Source organism: Pseudophryne corroboree, chromosome 5, assembly GCF_028390025.1.
Source record: "Pseudophryne corroboree isolate aPseCor3 chromosome 5, aPseCor3.hap2, whole genome shotgun sequence".
Classification (NCBI taxonomy): domain Eukaryota; kingdom Metazoa; phylum Chordata; class Amphibia; order Anura; family Myobatrachidae; genus Pseudophryne; species Pseudophryne corroboree.
This window is the reverse complement of record NC_086448.1, coordinates 614,384,851-614,404,285: the sequence shown is the minus strand read 5'-3', so window position 1 is coordinate 614,404,285 and position 19,435 is coordinate 614,384,851. Positions and strand designations below refer to the sequence as shown.

At 44.1% G+C, this 19,435-nt stretch overlaps 1 protein-coding gene across 1 annotated transcript in view; it reads right to left on the bottom strand.

Annotated features, from left to right (window-relative positions):
• Window positions 1-19,435, bottom strand: part of LAMA1 (laminin subunit alpha 1) — a 376,319-nt gene that overhangs the window by 254,689 nt on the left and 102,195 nt on the right. Inside the window, exons 4-11 of the mRNA XM_063923508.1 lie at window positions 12,185-12,427; window positions 11,255-11,434; window positions 10,218-10,307; window positions 4,155-4,272; window positions 2,609-2,787; window positions 2,376-2,475; window positions 1,486-1,646; window positions 81-221 (exon numbers count right to left, since the gene is read on the bottom strand). Of these exons, the coding sequence (XP_063779578.1) occupies window positions 81-221; window positions 1,486-1,646; window positions 2,376-2,475; window positions 2,609-2,787; window positions 4,155-4,272; window positions 10,218-10,307; window positions 11,255-11,434; window positions 12,185-12,427 (1,212 nt within the window). The remainder of the gene's footprint in view (window positions 1-80; window positions 222-1,485; window positions 1,647-2,375; window positions 2,476-2,608; window positions 2,788-4,154; window positions 4,273-10,217; window positions 10,308-11,254; window positions 11,435-12,184; window positions 12,428-19,435) is intronic.

Below are 19,435 nucleotides of genomic sequence, written 5' to 3'. Positions count from 1 at the left end.
GAAAATGGTCATCTCCATAAAATATGCTGGACCTGCAATGGTCCCTGACAATACACATGAGAAATATTGATATATTGTACCTGAGTAGTGTGCCAAAAAAGCTCATCGCAGACACCGGACACACCAAAGCAAAAGCATTCAACACATCCCTCTGGATTCTGTTCCTGCAGGTTGTAGTATCCAACCTTACACCGATCACAGTTTTCACCTTCCACGTGTTCCTGAAATATGGCACAAATATACGATCATTTAGTCCCTATGATTAGCCAACAAAATCTTCTCAGGAAAATTTGTTCTTTTTCAATACAATTGTCATGAATATGGCATACGAATATATATCACCCTTACAAAGCTTTTATTTGAATCACTGCACTGAAGTATGATTCAATGCAATTTGATTAGTCAGTAGGGACAGTTGGGTCAGCCAGTCACCACATTGGCCTGTGTGTGCAGACATTGGTTGACAGGGAAATGTATATATCAGCCTCTTGTGATTAAACATGACTGAGAATTGTAGAGAGTCTTTGGATTTTGGGGCTCCACATTTCCCAATAATTTCCCTTGCAACCATGTGTATCCTGAATGAATAACATGTTCTTTATTTGCTCAGATCTACTACACTTAGATTGATTAGTCTGCCATACAGTCAGGAAAATGTCATTTAGTCTTCAATGTATCTCTAGTTCTTTTCTGAGAAGCTATAAGCTTGATAAAGGTCTAATGTGCTCTAAATCATATCACTCATCAATCAGCTTTGATCGATCCAGTACAAGTTATCAATGAAAGCAACATTTTGACTGGTTGCCATGGATAAACATATATTTCCATCTTTATTCTTAAAAAGATTATTATGCTAGTTAGAATATCTAGCATGAGTTAGGGCACAGCCCAGAAAAAAAAAACACAAGACAGAAAGATATGATGGAGACCGGACTTAGCTCATCGTAAATGTGGTAAGTTAGGCAGATAAATGTGTCTGGAATAAGCGGTTTACAGTGCTATGTTATGCAATATGCAGGGCATATAATGAGTGTGGTTGCAGTAGTGAATTCACTAATAAAACGGGATGCGGTCAAGATGCCGCCGGCCGGAATCCCGGCGGTCGAAATACCGACGTCGGAATCCCGACCGCCACAATCCCGACCGCCACAATCCCGACATAATCTCCCTCCGTGGGTGTCCACGACACCCATAGAGGGAGAATATAATAGTGTGCCGAGCGTAGCGAGGCACCGTGCCCGCAGCGCGGCGAGCGAAGCGAGCCCGCAAGGGGCTGCGTTCCGCTCGCCACCCCTGTCGGGATTGTGTGGTCGGGATTCTGGCGTCAGTATTTCGACCGCCGGGATTCCGGCCGGCGGCATTTAGTACTGATCCCAATAAAACACATTGTTGCCTCTTAGGAGCTATTACCTCTCCAGCTCCTGTCTCACCTCAATTCTTTACCTCACACATCAGAACAGAATAAAACACAATGAATAAGCTCACCTTACATATACACTGCTCTGCACAAGGATCATCATTCAGGCTTCCTATCAAACTGCAGTTGCAGCGCTGGCAATTTGGGTATACCTTATATCCAAATGCACACTGATCACATTTTGGGCCTGTGTAACCCTCTTTGCACTGACACTGGCCTGGAAGAGCACCTTCAAAATACAGAGTATATAAATCATCCTGACAATGTGACAACCATGACAGCTTGAAAATTATCACAATCAGTATGCATTCTCTCACGTCTGTGTAACACCTGGGATCCACTCAATATGGCCCTTATGGGCTGATGTACTAAGATCAATTGGAGATTGATAAAGTGGGGAAAGACTAAACCAATCACCTCCTGTCATTTTTCAAACATAACTTGTAACATGGCAGTTAGGAGCTGATTGGTTGGTACTTTATCTCTCTCTACTTTATCATTCACCAAGACTTAGTATACCTCCCTCCTAGTCACTGTTCATCGTGGCCAATAAAACTCAACTTAAAATAAGTGTTTTAAAAAAAGGAAGAAAAAAAACTGTTAAAGGTTAACTATATCTTTTGTGGATGTATTTTTCTTATATAAATTAGATCTAATAGTCCGAATGAATAAATTCTGAAGATATTATTATTTACACCTGAAGAATCTATCTCGATAGTCCTCTGCAAACATCTGGCCCCTCTGCTGGCTTATATATCCAATATCGGCAGGTTCTAATTAACCCACGCAATAAACTTTACTTTTTGTGTGATTATGAAAGTGAGCCTCTCCCAATGAAGAAGAGGCCTCTGGGTAAAAGGATATACATGCTTCCTGTATTATATTTACTGTTGTCCTTGGCAGATGAAGCATGAAAGAAGATTAGACATATGTATATATAAAGGATGAAGATAAATACCTTGCTTGGAATGACTATCATCAACAACACAGACAGGACTAAGAGACCCAAATGGATCACATTCACACGGAAGGCACGGTGCTTCTGCATAAGGGGAGACCTGGACAAGTAAAACATTAAGACAAGTAAAACTTTAAGGCAATATCCTAATATAATTTATATTGCTGTAAGTTACATGCTACACTGTGACAGCTGGTACTGCTAGAGATATTTGGAAAGGGAGTGGGTTATACCTTGTGAGGCCTGTAGTATCCATTAATACATGTTTCACAGTTAATTCCAGCTGTGTATTGTGTGCAGTTTAAGCAAACGCCTCCTCCAATATACTGATCATGAATATTCAAGCTCATATTCTGATCAGCCACGGTTTGGTCATAGTAGCAGTCTTCTGCTTTGTTGTGGCAATTACATTCTGTAACAGAAACATATATATTAAGATTCCAACCACTGTGCTAACTAAATAAAATAAAAATATTTAATTATATAGTACTGCAGTGCCCAGGTGATAAACAATTTCACCACTGGGTAAATGTATTTACCTGCATTCCCGAATGCATTTGCCCCTTTTCTCACCACAATTGCATAGACACAACTGCTCTCTAGTTGTACTGTATCTCTTTAGGAAACGAGTCCACTTTCACTACAAAACTTTTTTGTTGTTGTTAACTATAAGTATAGATGGCCAATGGGGTGGATGCATGGTTAAATGCTAGTTGGATTCTTGTGTGTTTTTTCTGCCGCTGAGCTGGAGCCAAGAGTATGCAACCACAGGTTACACTGAGTCATATGCAAGTCAGTCACATGACCACTAATGGGATGTAACTGAGCGGTGATGGGGCATTGTGGACTATACAAAGTTGTGCATATGTGTAATTACAGCACACCTGTATCACACTAAGGATAGGGATGGTAGAAGTGTGCACTAATAATGATGGCAATTATGAAACAAAGAGTACCAATCTGCCTGACTGCAGAGATGCCTGAAATTCAGCATATGGGAGAATATGCGCATTTAGTTCCATGCACACAATGTAGGAGCAATTACTGACTTGCATTCAACACCGTGTCAGCCCATTATATATATAAACACCTCCACAATCCTCAAAAATTGTATGTTTGGCAAATAAGTTTATAACTGCATTCATCAACTATATTTGCATGTGTTTTTTAGGGGGCGATGTAACATCTTCTGTCATTTCAGACTGTGCTAGATAAATGACAGTTGGTTGCTATGGGCAACTATTCCACTTTGTCTCTCTCAAAGGTATGATACATCTACTAAGTGTTTTATGGTGTATTTAGGTAGGTTAAGTAAGGTGTTTTCTGATCATTTGTATCCAATGTTTGCTGCAGCTGGGCCTGTGTGTGTCTGTGAATGGAATTACAAGAACCTATCAAAAGAATTACAAAAATAAGGACAGACCCAAAAGCAGGAGTGTCAGGATGATTGTCTCATTATTAACACAATTCATAAACACATCAGCTGTAATTTATTACAAAGATTCAAACACAAATCAGTGTTCGCTGTCCTTCACAGGGACGACAGCTACAAGAAATTTTTTTTATACGTTTTAATACGTCAACAAAAGTATGTAAGTAAGCATGTGATCCCAATAGTAATACTTCACTGCAGAGCGAGAGAAAAGAAACTCATTATTAACAGCAGCAATTACAAGTCACCTTTCACTAACTACATTAGAATCACTGATTAAAAGAATAAATACATTGGAAAAGTTCAAAGTTCCAAAATCCATACAGAAGAACAGAGACCCAACTTACTCTCACACTTATTGCCAATGGAAATGGTGCCAGGTCTCCATGGATTCTGGTGGTAACCAGGGCAACACTCATTGCAGCTGTCCCCACAAGTGTTACGCTCACACTGACACTGAAGTCTCTGCATTTAAAAACAAAACAAAATAAGCCCCCAAAATGAATAAGCTTTTAAATGCTTACCCGCAATGTTACAAAAATTATGCTAATTTTATGTCATGTGTGTTCTGAAAGCGGTAATCCTTTGCTTCTTAAGATATATAAGTTATTTCACTGTTACTGTAATACCAAGCTTTACTCCAAATATATTTTTGTTTGCCCACTATTGTAAGTTGTATAAACATATTCATTTCTAGGACATGTGGAAATGATCTAATGACAGCTGACACTTTTTGCTGAAGAATAATAGGATTTTTCTTAGTCTGTAGAGGATGCTGGGGACGCTTCAAGAACCATGGGGTATAGACGGGATCCGCAGGAGACACGGGCACTTTAAGACTTTGAAGGGGTGTGAACTGGCTCCTCCCTCTATGCCCCTCCTCCAGACTCCAGTTATAGGAACTGTGCCCAGGGAGACGGACATTTCGAGGAAAGGATTTATAGGTAACTAAGGTGGGACACATACCAGCTCACACCTCAAACACGCCGTACAACATGGCAGTAAACAAACTCCAGTCAACAGCATGAACAACGTCAGCAACAGGCTGACTATAACATAACACAACCCGTGTGTAAACATAACTAAAAACTGCAGATAGAGTCCGCACTGGGACGGGTGCCCAGCATCCTCTACGGACTAAGAGAAAAGGATTTACCGGTAGGTATTAAAATCCTATTTTCTCATACGTCCTAGAGGATGCTGGGGACGCTTCAAGAACCATGGGGTTTATACCAAAGCTCTAGAATGGGCGGAAGAGTGCGGATGACTCTGCAGGACCGATTGACCAAACATGAGGTCCTCATCAGCCAGGGTATCAAACTTGTAAAATTTCGCAAAAGTGTTTGAACCCGACCAAGTAGCTTCTCGGCAGAGTTATAATGCCGAGACCCCGCGGGCAGCCGCCCAGGAGGAGCCCACTTTCCTGGTAGAGTGGGCCTTCACTGATTTCGGTCACAGCAATCCAGCCGTAGAATGAGCCTGTTGAATCGTATTGCAGATCCAGCGCGCAATAGTCTGCTTGGAAGCAGGCGTTCCAATCTTGTTGGCAGCATACAGGATAAACAGAGCCTCTGTTTTTCTAAGTTGAGCCGTTCTGGCGACATAAATCTTCAAGGCCCTGACAACATCGAGGGATTTTGACTCCATGAAGGCGTCAGTAGCCACTGGTACCACAATAGGCTGGTTCATGTGGAACGATGAAACCACCATTGACAGAAATTGTTGACGAGTCCTCAACTCTGCTCTATCTTCATGGAAGATTAAATAAGGACTCTTGTGAGACAAAGCCGCTAACTCAGACACCCGCCTTGCGGATGCCAAGGCCAATAGCATGACCACTTTCCACGTGAGAAATTTCAACTCAACCTTCTGTAAAGGTTCAAACCAATGTGATTGAAGAAAATGCAACACCACGTTAAGATCCCATGTCGCCACTGGGGGCACAAAGGAAGGTTGGATGTGCAAAATTCCTTTCACGAAGGTCTGAACTTCTGGAAAGGAGGCCAATTGCTTTTGAAAGAAAACCGATAAGGCCGAAATCTGTACTTTAATCGAGCCTAACTTTAGGCCCGCATCCACACCTGCTTGCAGGAAATGGAGAAAACGCCCCAGCTGAAATTCCTCCGTAGGAGCCTTCTTGGATTCACACCAAGACACATATTTTCTCCAAATACGGTGATAATGTTTAGACGTCACTCCTTTTCTAGCCTGAAGAAGTGTGGGAATAACTTCATTGGGAATACCCTTTCAGGATAGGATCCGGCGCTCAACCGCCAAGCCATCAAACGTAGCCGCGGTAAGTCGTGGTACACACACGGCCCCTGCTGTAACAGATCCTCTCGAATAGGAAGAGGCGAGGGATCTCTTATGAGTAATTCCTGAAGATCTGGATACCTTGGCCAGTCTGGAGCAATGAGGATCACTTGAACCTTCGTTCTTATGATCTTTAGCACCTTCGGAATAAGTGGAAGCGGAGGAAACACGTACACCGACTGAAACACCCATGGTGTTACCAGCGCGTCCACCGCTATTGCTTGAGGGTCCCTCGACCTTGAACAATATCTGTGAAGTTTCTTGTTGATGCGAGATGCCATCATGTCTATTTGAGGAATTCCCCAAAGACTTGTCAATTCTGCGAAGACCTCTTGATGAAAACTCCAATCTCCTGGATGGAGATCGTGTCTGCTGAGGAAGTCTGCTTCCCAGTTGTCCACTCCTGGAATGAAGACCGCTGACAGAGCGCTTGTATGTCTTTCCACCCAGCGGAGAACTTTTGTGGCCTCTGCCATTGCCGCCCTGCTCTTTGTTCCGCCCTGGCGGTTTATGTGCGCCACTGCTGTTATATTGTCCGACTGTATCAGGACTGGCAGATTGCGAAGAAGATGTTCCGCTTGACAAAGGCCGTTGTAAATGGCCCTTAACTCCAGAACGTTTATGTGTAGACAAACTTCCTGGCCTGACCATTTTTCCCTGGAAGGTTTCCCCCTGTGTGACTGCTCCCCAGCCTCGGAGACTTCCATATGTGGTTACTAGGATCCAGTCCTGGATCCCGAACCTGCATCCCTCTAGGAGTTGAGAGCTGTGCAGCCACCACAGGAGTGAAATTCTGGTCTTGGAGGATAGGACTATTTTCCGGTGCATGTGCAGATGGGATCCGGACCACTTGTCCAAGAGATCCCACAGAAACACTCTAGCATGGAACCTGCCAAACTGAATGGCCTCGTAGGCCGCCACCATCTTCCCCAGCAACTGAGTGCATTGATGAATTGACACTCTCGCTGGTTTCAGAATTAGTTTTACCAAACTCTGAATTTCCAGAGCCTTCTCTTCTGGAAGAAAAACTCTCTGTAATTCTGTGTCCAGAACCATTCCCAAAAACAACAGCTGCATTGTCGGATTCAACTGTGATTTCGGCAGGTTTAGGAGCCAACCATGTTGTTGCAACACTGTCAGGGAGAGCGCAATGTCCTGCTCCAGCTTGTCTTTGGATCTCGCCTTTATCAGGAGATAGTCCAGGTACGGGATAATTGCGACTCCTTGCTTGCGAAGGAGGACCATCATTTCTGCCATTACCTTGGTGAAAATCCTCGGAGCCGTGGACAGACCAAACGGCAACGTCTGAAATTGGTAATGACAATCCTGAGTAGCAAACCTCAGGTAAGCCTGATGCGGAGGATATATGGGGATGTGTAAGTAGGCATCCTTTATGTCGACCGACACCATGAAATCACCTTCCTCTAGACTGGAGATCACTGCTCGGAGAGATTCCATCTTGAATTTGAATTTCTTTAAGTAAAGATTTAGGGATTTGAGGTTCAGAATTGGTCTTACCGAGCCGTCCGGCTTCGGGACCACAAACAGGCTTGAATAAAAGCCGTCTCCCTGTTGTGTCGGGGGAACCCTGACAATAACTTGATTTAGATACAACTTTTGTATTACATCGTATACTACCTCCCTATTCGGAAGAGAAGCTGGTAAGGCTGATTTGAAAAAACGTCGAGGGGGAACGTCTTGAAGCTCCAGTTTGTACCCCTGGGACACTATTTCTACAATCCACGGGTTTAGGGCCGAACGAGCCCAGAATTGACTGAAGAGCTTGAGACATGCCCCCACCGGTGCGGACTCCCGCAGAGGAGACCCAGCGTCATGCGGTGGATTTGGCAGAAGCCGGGGAGGACTTCTGCTCCTGGGAACCGGCCATGGCCGGTGATCTTTTACCGTTTCCTCTTCCTCTATTAGCAAGGAAGGAATAACCGCAGCCTTTTTTGTATTTATTCGGCTGAAAGGACTGCATCTGCAAGTGGTGCGCTTTCTTTTGTTGTGGAGGAACATAAGGCAAAAATGACGACTTACCCGCGGTAGCCGTAGATACCAGTTCAGCGAGACCTTCACCAAACAATACACCACCCTTATACGGTAGAGACTCTATAGCTTTCTTAGAGTCAGCATCAGCATTCCATTGATGAATCCACAATGCCCTCCTAGCTGAGACTGCCATGGCATTGGCCCTTGATCCCAAGAGGCCAATATCTCTCGCGTCTTCCTTTAGGTAGGCTGCAGCGTCCTTGATATAACCCAGCGTTAAAAGGATGGTATCCCTGTCCAGGGAATCTATATCAGATGACAAGTTATCTGCCCATTTTTCAATAGCACTACTCACCCACGCAGATGCAATAGCTGGTCTGAGCAGTGTACCTGTGGTGACATAAATGGATTTCAGCGTATTCTCCTGCCTACGATCCGCAGGATCCTTAAGGGCTGCCGTGTCTGGAGACGGCAACGCCACCTTTTTAGACAAACATGACAGTGCCTTGTCTACAACGGGAGGTGACTCCCACTTTTCTCTATCCCCCGAGGGGAAAGGATACGCCATTTGAATCCTTTTGGGAATCAGAAACTTTCTGTCAGGATTTTCCCACATTTTTTCAAAAAGGGCATTCAGTTCGTGAGAGGGAGTAAACGTTACCTCAGGTTTTTTTCCCTTAAACATACAGACCCTAGTATCAGGAACAGCAGGGTTGTCAGTGATGTGTAAGACGTCTTTTATTGCCACAATCATGTACTGAATGCTCTTCGCCAATTTTGGGTCTAATCTGGTATCACTATAGTCGACACTGGAGTCCGTGTCGGTATCCGTGTCTGCTAACTGCGCAAACGAACGTTTATGTGACCCCGAAGGGGTCTGTACCTGTGATAACATATCCTCCACTGATTTTTTCCATACCTGGTTCTGAGACTCAGATTTATCTAATCTCTTATTAATAAGAGCCACATTAGCATTCAAAGCATTCAACACATTTACCCAGTCAGCAGTCGGCGGTGCCGACAGGGTCACTCCCACAGCCGTTTCTGCCCCCAACACAGTCTTCTCCTGGGAAGAGCACTCTGCCTCCGACATGCCGACACACCTGTACCGACACCCACAGACACACTGGGCCAAACACAGAAGGAGTTTGCCAGCTCACAACCCAGCGCCTGTCCCGATTCTGAACACTATAAATATAATGCCTCAGATCCTGCAGCGCTTTATATTACTTAATACTGCACCAAATTTGCTGTGCCCCCACTGTTTTGCACCCTGTTACTTGTTATCAGCAGTGGTGAGGAAGGACCAGCGTCTCTGCATGCACTGGAGAGAAAATGGCGCTGATGTGAGCTGTGAGGGCTAAGCCCGCCCCCTACATGGCGCGCTTCAGCCAGCTCTTTTTTAAATAAATAAATGCAAGCGGGGTTCGAATTTAGTGCCCAGGCACCTCAATTACCTTATGCCAGCCTAAGAAGAGGTTTTAATGCTGCCCAGGGCGCCCCCCGCGCCCTGCACCCTGCAGTGCCGCTGTGTATGGGAGCATGGCGTGCAGCGCGATCGCTGTGCGGTACCTCAGAAAGCCGTCACTGAAGTCTTCTTTTTCTTCTTCTACTCACCTGTCTTCTGACTTCTGGCTCTGCAAGGGGGGTGACGGCGGGCTCTGGGAGTGAACCCCTAGGCGTACCTAGTGTTCCAAACCCTCAGGAGCTAATGGTGTCCAGTAGCCAAGAAGCAGAGCCTTTAAACTCCCTAGAAGTAGGTTTAACTTCTCTCCCCGAAGTCCCACGATGCAGGGAGACTGTTGCCAGCAGTGCTCCCTGAAAATAAAAAACCTAACATAAAGTATTTTCCGAGAAACTCAGTAGAACTCCTCAGTTGTGCATCCAGTCTGCCTGGGCACAGATTCTAAACTGGAGTCTGGAGGAGGGGCATAGAGGGAGGAGCCAGTTCACACCCCTTCAAAGTCTTAAAGTGCCCATGTCTCCTGCGGATCCCGTCTATACCCCATGGTTCTTGAAGCGTCCCCAGCATCCTCTAGGACTTATGAGAAATATAATAAAATAAAACCTAACAGGAAAGACACTGCTTTCTAGCTGTAACTTACCATGGTAACTTCATCATATGGGCAGCTGCGAGCATGTCCATAGCAAATGCACATTCCTCCTACTGATATGTCTTTGATAGAGTAGAAGTACTAAAATAAAGATGAGGAAAACAATATAATATAAAGAAGGAGTGTTATACATAATATAGTTACAGGTCTGTCATTTCCCCACTAGCAACAAAAGAAGGAAACGTAATAGGTAGAAATCACTTTAACAAAGTAACACAGTTGACACGTCTCTTATAACCAACTAGTTACCCGCCCATCAAATTGACAAAACACCATAACAGTAATGTCAGCGCTGGCGTCTGCGCGCCCGAATGAAGCAATAGTTGAATTGCTCCATCAGGTGCCATCTAATTGCCGCCAGTGTGCAAAACACTTGAGTTCACCCCATAGAGGTGAGGAGCAGCGTTAGCCTACTAACAGTTCAAGCTGCACTTTCAGGTAAATAATGTGGAAGCCAAATACATTAATGTCAGTGCTATGCTATACTCAATCTCCCCCTTTATCCTTTAGAACTCACATTATATATACAGCCAATGTGGTTAGGATGTTAATTGATCAAATAATTATGCTTGCAGGGGACTATCGCTGCCATTAATCTGAGATGCTTATTATTATCTGGTACACTGAATAAAGGTTTGTGGCTAAACACCCTACACTTAGTGGGACAAGTGGGACATGGTCCTTATTTAGTTTTCGCTTGACGAAAGGGTCATGTCTCAGCAAAATCCAGTGTTACTATCCAAGTTAAGCCACCCACTTTAATCACATCTGTATGCAGACTGAGATTTTCCCATATACACTCTCATTTATGGAATTGTGTCAGTGCACACATCAGCCTAAGATGGATTCATTGCAGTTACAGGTGTGCACTATGATTTGGGTTTTTATGAAGCTTATTACAGGCATTAGCTACCAATTCCCTAAACCATGATTGGTAACAATACTTCTGACATCTGAACTTACTACACTTCCTGATGCTTTGCTGGTTATGTTATCATCAACGGCGGAAGCACAGAGCCCCAACTTACTCTTCTTGTCACTATGGGATCCACATCCTTTAAATCTCTGTGGCTGAGGGTCATGAGATCTGCATTAAGGGTTCTGATGCGTTGCAAGCGAAGACGGATGTATCTTGCAGAGGTAAAATCCAGCAATTTTGGAGAAAGATCATCAGCGCTTGGTCTTCCATTAATTAATGAAGTGTGGATCTAAGTTAACAAAGAACAAAAGTATTATGACTTCATATGTGTACACCTATAATTTAAACAAATTACTGTGTCTCTATAATTTAAACAAATTACATAAAGTGACCTTAAACACGGCAGACAGAACTCTCACACTGGGATGCAGTCAGAACCCACACAGTCAGAATACCAACAACATAATCTCAACGGATACCGACGATAAGTACAGATGTTATGGTTAGGCACTAGAGGGAGGTTTAGGCTGCGTTAGTGGGGAAGGTTAGGGTTAGGCTGCAGGGGGTGAGGGGTTAAGGTTAGGCTGCGGGAATGGAAGATTAGGGTTAGGCTGCAGGAGGAGTGGTTAGGGATATGGGTGGGGTAAAATACTTACCGGGTTCCAGATGGATTTTGACCATCGGGATGTCACTGTCAGCATCCTGACCATCAGGATTATGACTACTGGGATCTCGTACCCAACCCCTCAAACTAAGTTAAACACAGTACTGAATAATACTTTATTTATATTAAGTATAAGTGTCTAGAATATATTAAAACGGTACACATTTACAATGGTTTTAATGCAATAAACCAATAATTATATACAGTTTATACTTTAGCTAGTACCAATGGGTACACAAAAAATTCAAATTGAAAGTGTATTCCAAGATATGTACTGTATTTAACAGGTTTCTCTGAGAGACCATGTAAGAATTTCTTACATGAGCAAGATATAAAAAATGCAATCAACATCATAAGTGCATACTGAATACTTACTTCACCATGTTCCAATGGCACAAGCCTTGAATAATATGATGTACAGATCACTTCATCATCTCTCTTGTATGTTGGTGGACCAAGTCTTGGTGTCACGTTGTAGCGAGTCAGGCACTCTGTGTCACTAATTGCATAATACTGCCATGGCATAAACTCAACTCCATCCAGAGAACGCTCTAAAACCCAGTTTCCAGGTCTTGGAGAATTTGCTGCCTTGATGATAATATATGCAATCTGAAAGACCTAAACAAAATAAATAAATATTTATTTAATAAAAGAAAAATTAACCAGCGTTTGAGTGATCAGCACTATTCTAGTTGACAGAAATACTATACGCTATACAAATTCTGGATAGGTAGATTCCTATACCATACCTCCCAACATGACCCTCTCCAGGAGGGACAGAATGCTCTGCTCCTGGACATATCTCTTAATTTATGATTGCCATCACCTGTGGTGAAACACCTTTCTTATCAACTACTGTAACTAGTTCAACACAGGTGCCGGCAATCATACATTAAGAGGGAAGTCCAGTAGCAGAGTATTTTGTCCCTCCTGGAGAGGGTCATGTTGGGAGGTATGCTAATGCTATACAGAGACATGTACAATGGTAAACATAACTGCTATACTGTGCTTTATAAATGAAGCTTTTTGTCTTATATCTAGATGAAATGTACACATTTCTCTGGAATGCTGATTGATCTTTTTCTGCTTACTCAAAGTGGGAGGACAACGTGACATCCCAAGTTTGTCATGCAGCAATTTGATTCTAGGTATTAGCTGTGACAGGAACTCTCATATTACTGACTAGTGTAGCTCAGCAGCATATTTTAGTTGATCTATCCATTGCTAAGACCAATAAGAATAATAGCAATTACAGAGCAGATCCAAGGTCACAGCAATTACTCTAACAGACAGTAGCTCACTCATTTCTGTGTGAATTTTTATAATATATTATGTGAGATGATGAAATATTCTGTGAAATGCACATGGTTTTAAAAAATAAATAACCCAGAGTTTCTAGCGCTTGTTTCCTATTAAATATTTTAAAGCGGCAATCATGTTCAAGGCAAAACCATGCCTTGTTAATGATTGCTGCTTTAAAAAAATGTCTGAGATCGGCCGGGAACCCGCACTTCCAGCCAACTCAGGCGATATTACATCTGGCCCAATATGCGAGTAATGAAACCCGGGTGCATGTTGCCAGCTGATGATGATACATCTAAGATACATCTATGTATTCAAATGTGGTCAAAATATTGCTGCTGAGGTCTCATAGCAGGTTTACAGTTTACTGAGCACTTATTATGTTTCCTTCTCAGATTGGGAAAGGGAAGGCTGGCCATGTTTGTTAGTGTTGACTTTCAAAAATAATTAGTATGTTCAATTTGCATCTTCTTGGATTCACATTTTAAAAGCTCCAAGCTAATTGGTTATCTGAACCCTCCGCCCATTTACTGTAATGTATATGAATTGTGTACTGTGTTTTTGCCCATGTTTTGTACTCATGGGGAAGCAACACTTGCTGTTATATTTCTGTTGCATCTGCTGATCATATTTGAATGGGGAGGGAGATGCAGGTGCATCTAACTGCATAGATAGCAAAAAGTGTATTTTTGTTTTCCTGGTCACATTTTAAGCTTCTGTTAAGATGTAAATTGGGTCAAACTGAATACGGTCCACAGTGAGGGTCAAGCATGTAGCTAGACATTGATAAGCCCCATATAAAGATTTTGTAAAGTCCCCCATGTAGAGCGAAAGGGTGAAAAACATATTTACACAAGGGGATGCCAGTGGATATTAGTCAAGTCAGCTGCAAACTGTGTACACCCTGCTACTATTGGTTACACATTTGGTGTAGATATTCTACATCCTATTGGTCACTATAATATCAGCAACTGACTGATAGGTAAACGTGAGAAATTGTCTACTTCATGTACACAGGGACTCTGTCTGTCAGCCCTCAATATGTCAAGCTATGCCACTGCCCCACTGCCTCAAACAGAAGTTAGAAACAGCCATTGTGAACAGCAGCTGGGAATGGAAGTAAAGTAAACTGTAAAATCACAGCACCTACAATGGACATGTGAGCATCAAAACTGGACCAAGGAGCAATGGAAGGAGGTCGCCTGGTCTGATAAATCACAATTTCTTTTACATCATATAAATACCCTCCAACTGTACCTTTTTAATAGGTACAGTACCTTTTTTTCATGGTCTGTACCGATTTTTGGCTCTCCAAACCTCCATTGAAAGTATAGGAAAAGGGGCGTGGCCACGCCCCCTTTACCAGCGTCCACGCCCCTTTTTTGGATTTGTACCGATTTTTCTGTGTAAAATGTTGGAGGGTATGCATATATACAGCCAGGCATGTGTTTGTTTTTTCACCTGGGGAAAATATGGCATCAGGATGCCCTATAGAAAGAAGGCAAGTTGGCAGAGGCAGTGTGATGCTCTGGGCCAGCCATGGCCAACCTGAGGCTCTTGAGCCGCATGAGGCTCTTTCTTTATTCAAATGTGGCTCCTGACAGTCACCTGAGCACAACAGATCCTGGAACCTGGTGCACTCCAACCATACACACAGCAGCAGTACGGCGACTGTAAACTGGGGAGCCAGATACTTGGCTGTAGTGACATATGAGGGTGGGCTGGAGTGACACAAGGGGGAGCTGGCTGGAGTGACACAGAAGGATCCTGGCAGGAGAGACATAATGGGGGTAGCTGACTGGAGTCATACAGGAGGGTGCTGGCAGGAGTGACACAGTGGGGAGCTGGCTGGAGTGACAAAGGAGAATCCTGGTAGGAGAAACATAATGGGGGAGCTGACTGGAGTGACACAGGAGGGTGCTGGCTGGAGTGACACATTAACACATGGGGGAGCTGGCTGGACTGACACATGGAGGAGCTGAAGTGTATTATGTGAATATGGCTTTTTCAATATATTTTATGTGGATCTGCATTTTTAAATTAATTTATGTGGAAGTGTCTTTTTCAATGTATTTTATGTTGATTCTGGATTTAAAATGTATTTTATGTGGATCTGGCATTTTCATTGTATTTTATACCATGGGGTGTGGCCTAGCAGGCACCAGGTCACACCCCATTTTTGCACACGCGCCTTCGGCTTGATGTCAGTTCTTTGACGTACCTAACAAGATATTTTGGCTCTTTGTCTCTGACTGGTTGGCCACCCCTGCTCTGGGCAATGTTCTGCTGGAAAACATTGGGTCCTGCCATTCATTTGGCTCTTACTTTGACATGTACCACCTACCTAAACATTGTTCCAAAACAAGTACACCACTTTATGGCACTGGTATTACCTGATAGCAGTGGCCTCTTTCAACATAATAATGTGCCCCTTTTGTGCTGCAAAAATTGTGCAGAACAGTTTGAGGAACATGACAAAGGGTTTAAGGTGTTGATTTGACCTCCAAATCCACCATATCTCAATCCGATCAAGCATCTGTGGAATGTGCTGGAAAAACAAGTCCGAGCCATGGAGGCCCCACCTCACAATGTACAGGACGTAAAGAATCTTCTGCTAACGTCTGGTCACCAGATACCACAGGACACCTACAGAGGTCTTGTGGAGATAATGCCTTGACAGGTCAGAACCGTTGTGGTGACACAACGGGGACCTATACAATATTAGGCAGGTGGTTTTAATGTTATGGCTGATGGGTGTAAGTATAAAATATATTAATGGTACAAAAATAAATAAATCAGGAAAACGAGTGTGCTACTTGTATTTTATATATATATATATATATATATATATATATATTTGCACTTATATTCCAGGTGACACCTTTCAGCTGGTCTACTATTATTATTATTATTATTATTATTATTATTATCACCACCATCCACATTTTTTTATATACCGGTAGTTTACTTTTAATTTAACCACATATACTGTAGTATGTAACTTAACCATGCTGCTTGTTCTTCTGGACAATACAACTAGAAAACCCTTATGGCTATATATATATATTCATAAACAATAACAATAGCATTTATCTCAAGAAAAACTGAAAAGCTTTGTAGTACGTTACATGCAGGAAATTGTGGATGAAATGTGCTATGCAAAGACTTTAGAGACCAAAAGGACAAAATAATACTCAAAATAGGAACAAAATATTATTGGCCTGTATGATAAAAAAAATAAGATTTTACTTACCGATAAATCTATTTCTCGTAGTCCGTAGTGGATGCTGGGACTCCGTCAGGACCATGGGGATTAGCGGCTCCGCAGGAGACAGGGCACAAAAATAAAAGCTTTAGGACTAGGTGGTGTGCACTGGCTCCTCCCCCTATGACCCTCCTCCAAGCCTCAGTTAGGATACTGTGCCCGGACGAGCGTACACAATAAGGAAGGATTTTGAATCCCGGGTAAGACTCATACCAGCCACACCAATCACACCGTACAACTTGTGATCTGAACCCAGTTAACAGTATGACAAACGTAGGAGCCTCTGAACAGACGGCTCACAACAATAACAACCCGATTTTTTTGTAACAATAACTATGTACAAGTATTGCAGACAATCCGCACTTGGGATGGGCGCCCAGCATCCACTACGGACTACGAGAAATAGATTTATCGGTAAGTAAAATCTTATTTTCTCTGACGTCCTAGTGGATGCTGGGACTCCGTCAGGACCATGGGGATTATACCAAAGCTCCCAAACGGGCGGGAGAGTGCGGATGACTCTGCAGCACCGAATGAGAGAACTCCAGGTCCTCTTTAGCCAGGGTATCAAATTTGTAGAATTTTACAAACGTGTTCTCCCCCGACCACGTAGCTGCTCGGCAGAGTTGTAATGCCGAGACCCCTCGGGCAGCCGCCCAAGATGAGCCTACCTTCCTTGTGGAATGGGCCTTGATAGATTTAGGCTGTGGCAGGCCTGCCACAGAATGTGCAAGTTGAATTGTGCTACAAATCCAACGAGCAATCGTCTGCTTAGAAGCAGGAGCACCCAGCTTGTTGGGTGCATACAGTATAAACAGCGAGTCAGATTTTCTGACTCCAGCCGTCCTTGAAATATATATTTTCAATGCCCTGACAACGTCCAGCAACCTGGAATCCTCCAAATAGCCGCAGGCACCACAATAGGCTGGTTCAGGTGAAACGCTGAAACCACCTTAGGCAGAAACTGAGGACGCGTCCGCAGTTCTGCCCTGTCCGAATGGAAAATCAGATATGGGCTTTTATACGATAAAGCCGCCAATTCTGACACTCTCCTGGCTGAAGCCAGGGCCAGTAGCATGGTTACTTTCCATGTAAGATATTTCAAATCCACCGATTTGAGTGGCTCAAACCAATGGGATTTGAGAAAATCCAAAACTACATTAAGATCCCACGGAGCCACTGGGGGCACAACCGGGGGCTGTATATGTAGTACTCCTTTTACAAAAGTCTGGAGTTCAGGAACTGAAGCCAATTCTTTCTGGAAGAAAATCGACAGGGCCGAAATTTGAACCTTAATGGACCCTAATTTGAGGCCCATAGACAATCCTGTTTGCAGGAAATGTAGGAATCGACCCAGTTGAAATTCCTCCGTCGGGGCCTTCCTGGCCTCACACCACGCAACATATTTTCTCCAAATGCGGTGATAATGTTGTGCAGTCACCTCCTTCCTGGCTTTTACCAGGGTAGGGATGACCTCTTCCGGAATGCCTTTTTCCCTTAGAATTCGGCGTTCAACCGCCATGCCGTCAAACGCAGCCGCGGTAAGTCTTGGAATAGACACGGTCCCTGCTGAAGCAGGTCCCGTCTTAGAGGTAGAGGCCACGGATCTTCCGTGAGCATCTCCTGAAGTTCCGGGTACCAAGATCTTCTTGGCCAATCCGGAGCCACGAGTATCGTTCTTACTCCCCTTTGCCGTATAATTCTCAGTACTTTTGGTATGAGAGGCAGAGGAGGAAACACATACACTGACTGGAACACCCACGGTGTTACCAGAGCGTCCACAGCTATTGCCTGAGGGTCTCTTGACCTGGCGCAATACCTGTCCAGTTTTTTGTTGAGGCGGGACGCCATCATATCCACCTTTGGTTTTTCCCAACGGTTCACAATCATGTGGAAGACTTCTGGATGAAGTCCCCACTCTCCCGGGTGTAGATCGTGTCTGCTGAGGAAGTCCGCTTCCCAGTTGTCCACTCCCGGAATGAACACTGCTGACAGTGCTATCACATGATCTTCCGCCCAGCGAAGAATCCTTGCAGCTTCTGCCATTGCCCTCCTGCTTCTTGTGCCGCCCTGTCTGTTTACGTGGGCGACTGCCGTGATGTTGTCCGACTGGATCAACACCGGCTGACCCTGAAGCAGGGATTTTGCCAGGCTTAGAGCATTGTAAATCGCTCTTAGCTCCAGTATATTTATGTGAAGAGACATCTCCAGGCTTGACCACACTCCCTGGAAGTTTCTTCCCTGTGTGACCGCTCCCCAGCCTCTCAGACTGGCATCCGTGGTCACCAGGACCCAGTCCTGTATGCCGAATCTGCGGCCCTCTAACAGATGAGCACGCTGCAACCACCACAGAAGAGACACCCTTGTCCGTGGAGACAAAATTATCCGCTGATGCATCTGCAGATGCGATCCGGACCATTTGTCCAGCAGATCCCACTGAAAAGTTCGTGCGTGGAATCTGCCGAATGGACTCGCTTCGTAAGAAGCCACCATTTTTCCCAGGACTCTTGTGCATTGATGCACAGACACTTTTCCTGGTTTTAGGAGGTTCCTGACAAGTTCGGATAACTCCCTGGCTTTCTCCTCCGGAAGAAACACCTTTTTCTGAACCGTGTCCAGAATCATTCCCAGGAACAGCAGACGTGTCGTCGGGGTCAATTGAGATTTTGGAAAATTCAGAATCCACCCGTGCTGTTGCAGCACTACTTGGGTTAGTGCTACTACGTCCCCCAGCTGTTCTCTGGACCTTGCCCTTATCAGGAGATCGTCCAAGTAAGGGATAATTAATACGCCTTTTCTTCGCAGAAGAAACATCATTTCGGCCATTACCTTGGTAAAGACCCGAGGTGCCGTGGACAATCCAAACGGCAGCGTCTGAAACTGATAATGACAGTTTTGCACCACGAACCTGAGGTACCCTTGATGTGAAGGGCAAATTGGGACATGCAGGTAAGCATCCTTGATGTCCAGGGACACCATAAAGTCCCCTTCTTCCAGATTCGCTATCACTGCTCTGAGTGACTCCATCTTGAACTTGAATTTTTGTATGTACAGGTTCA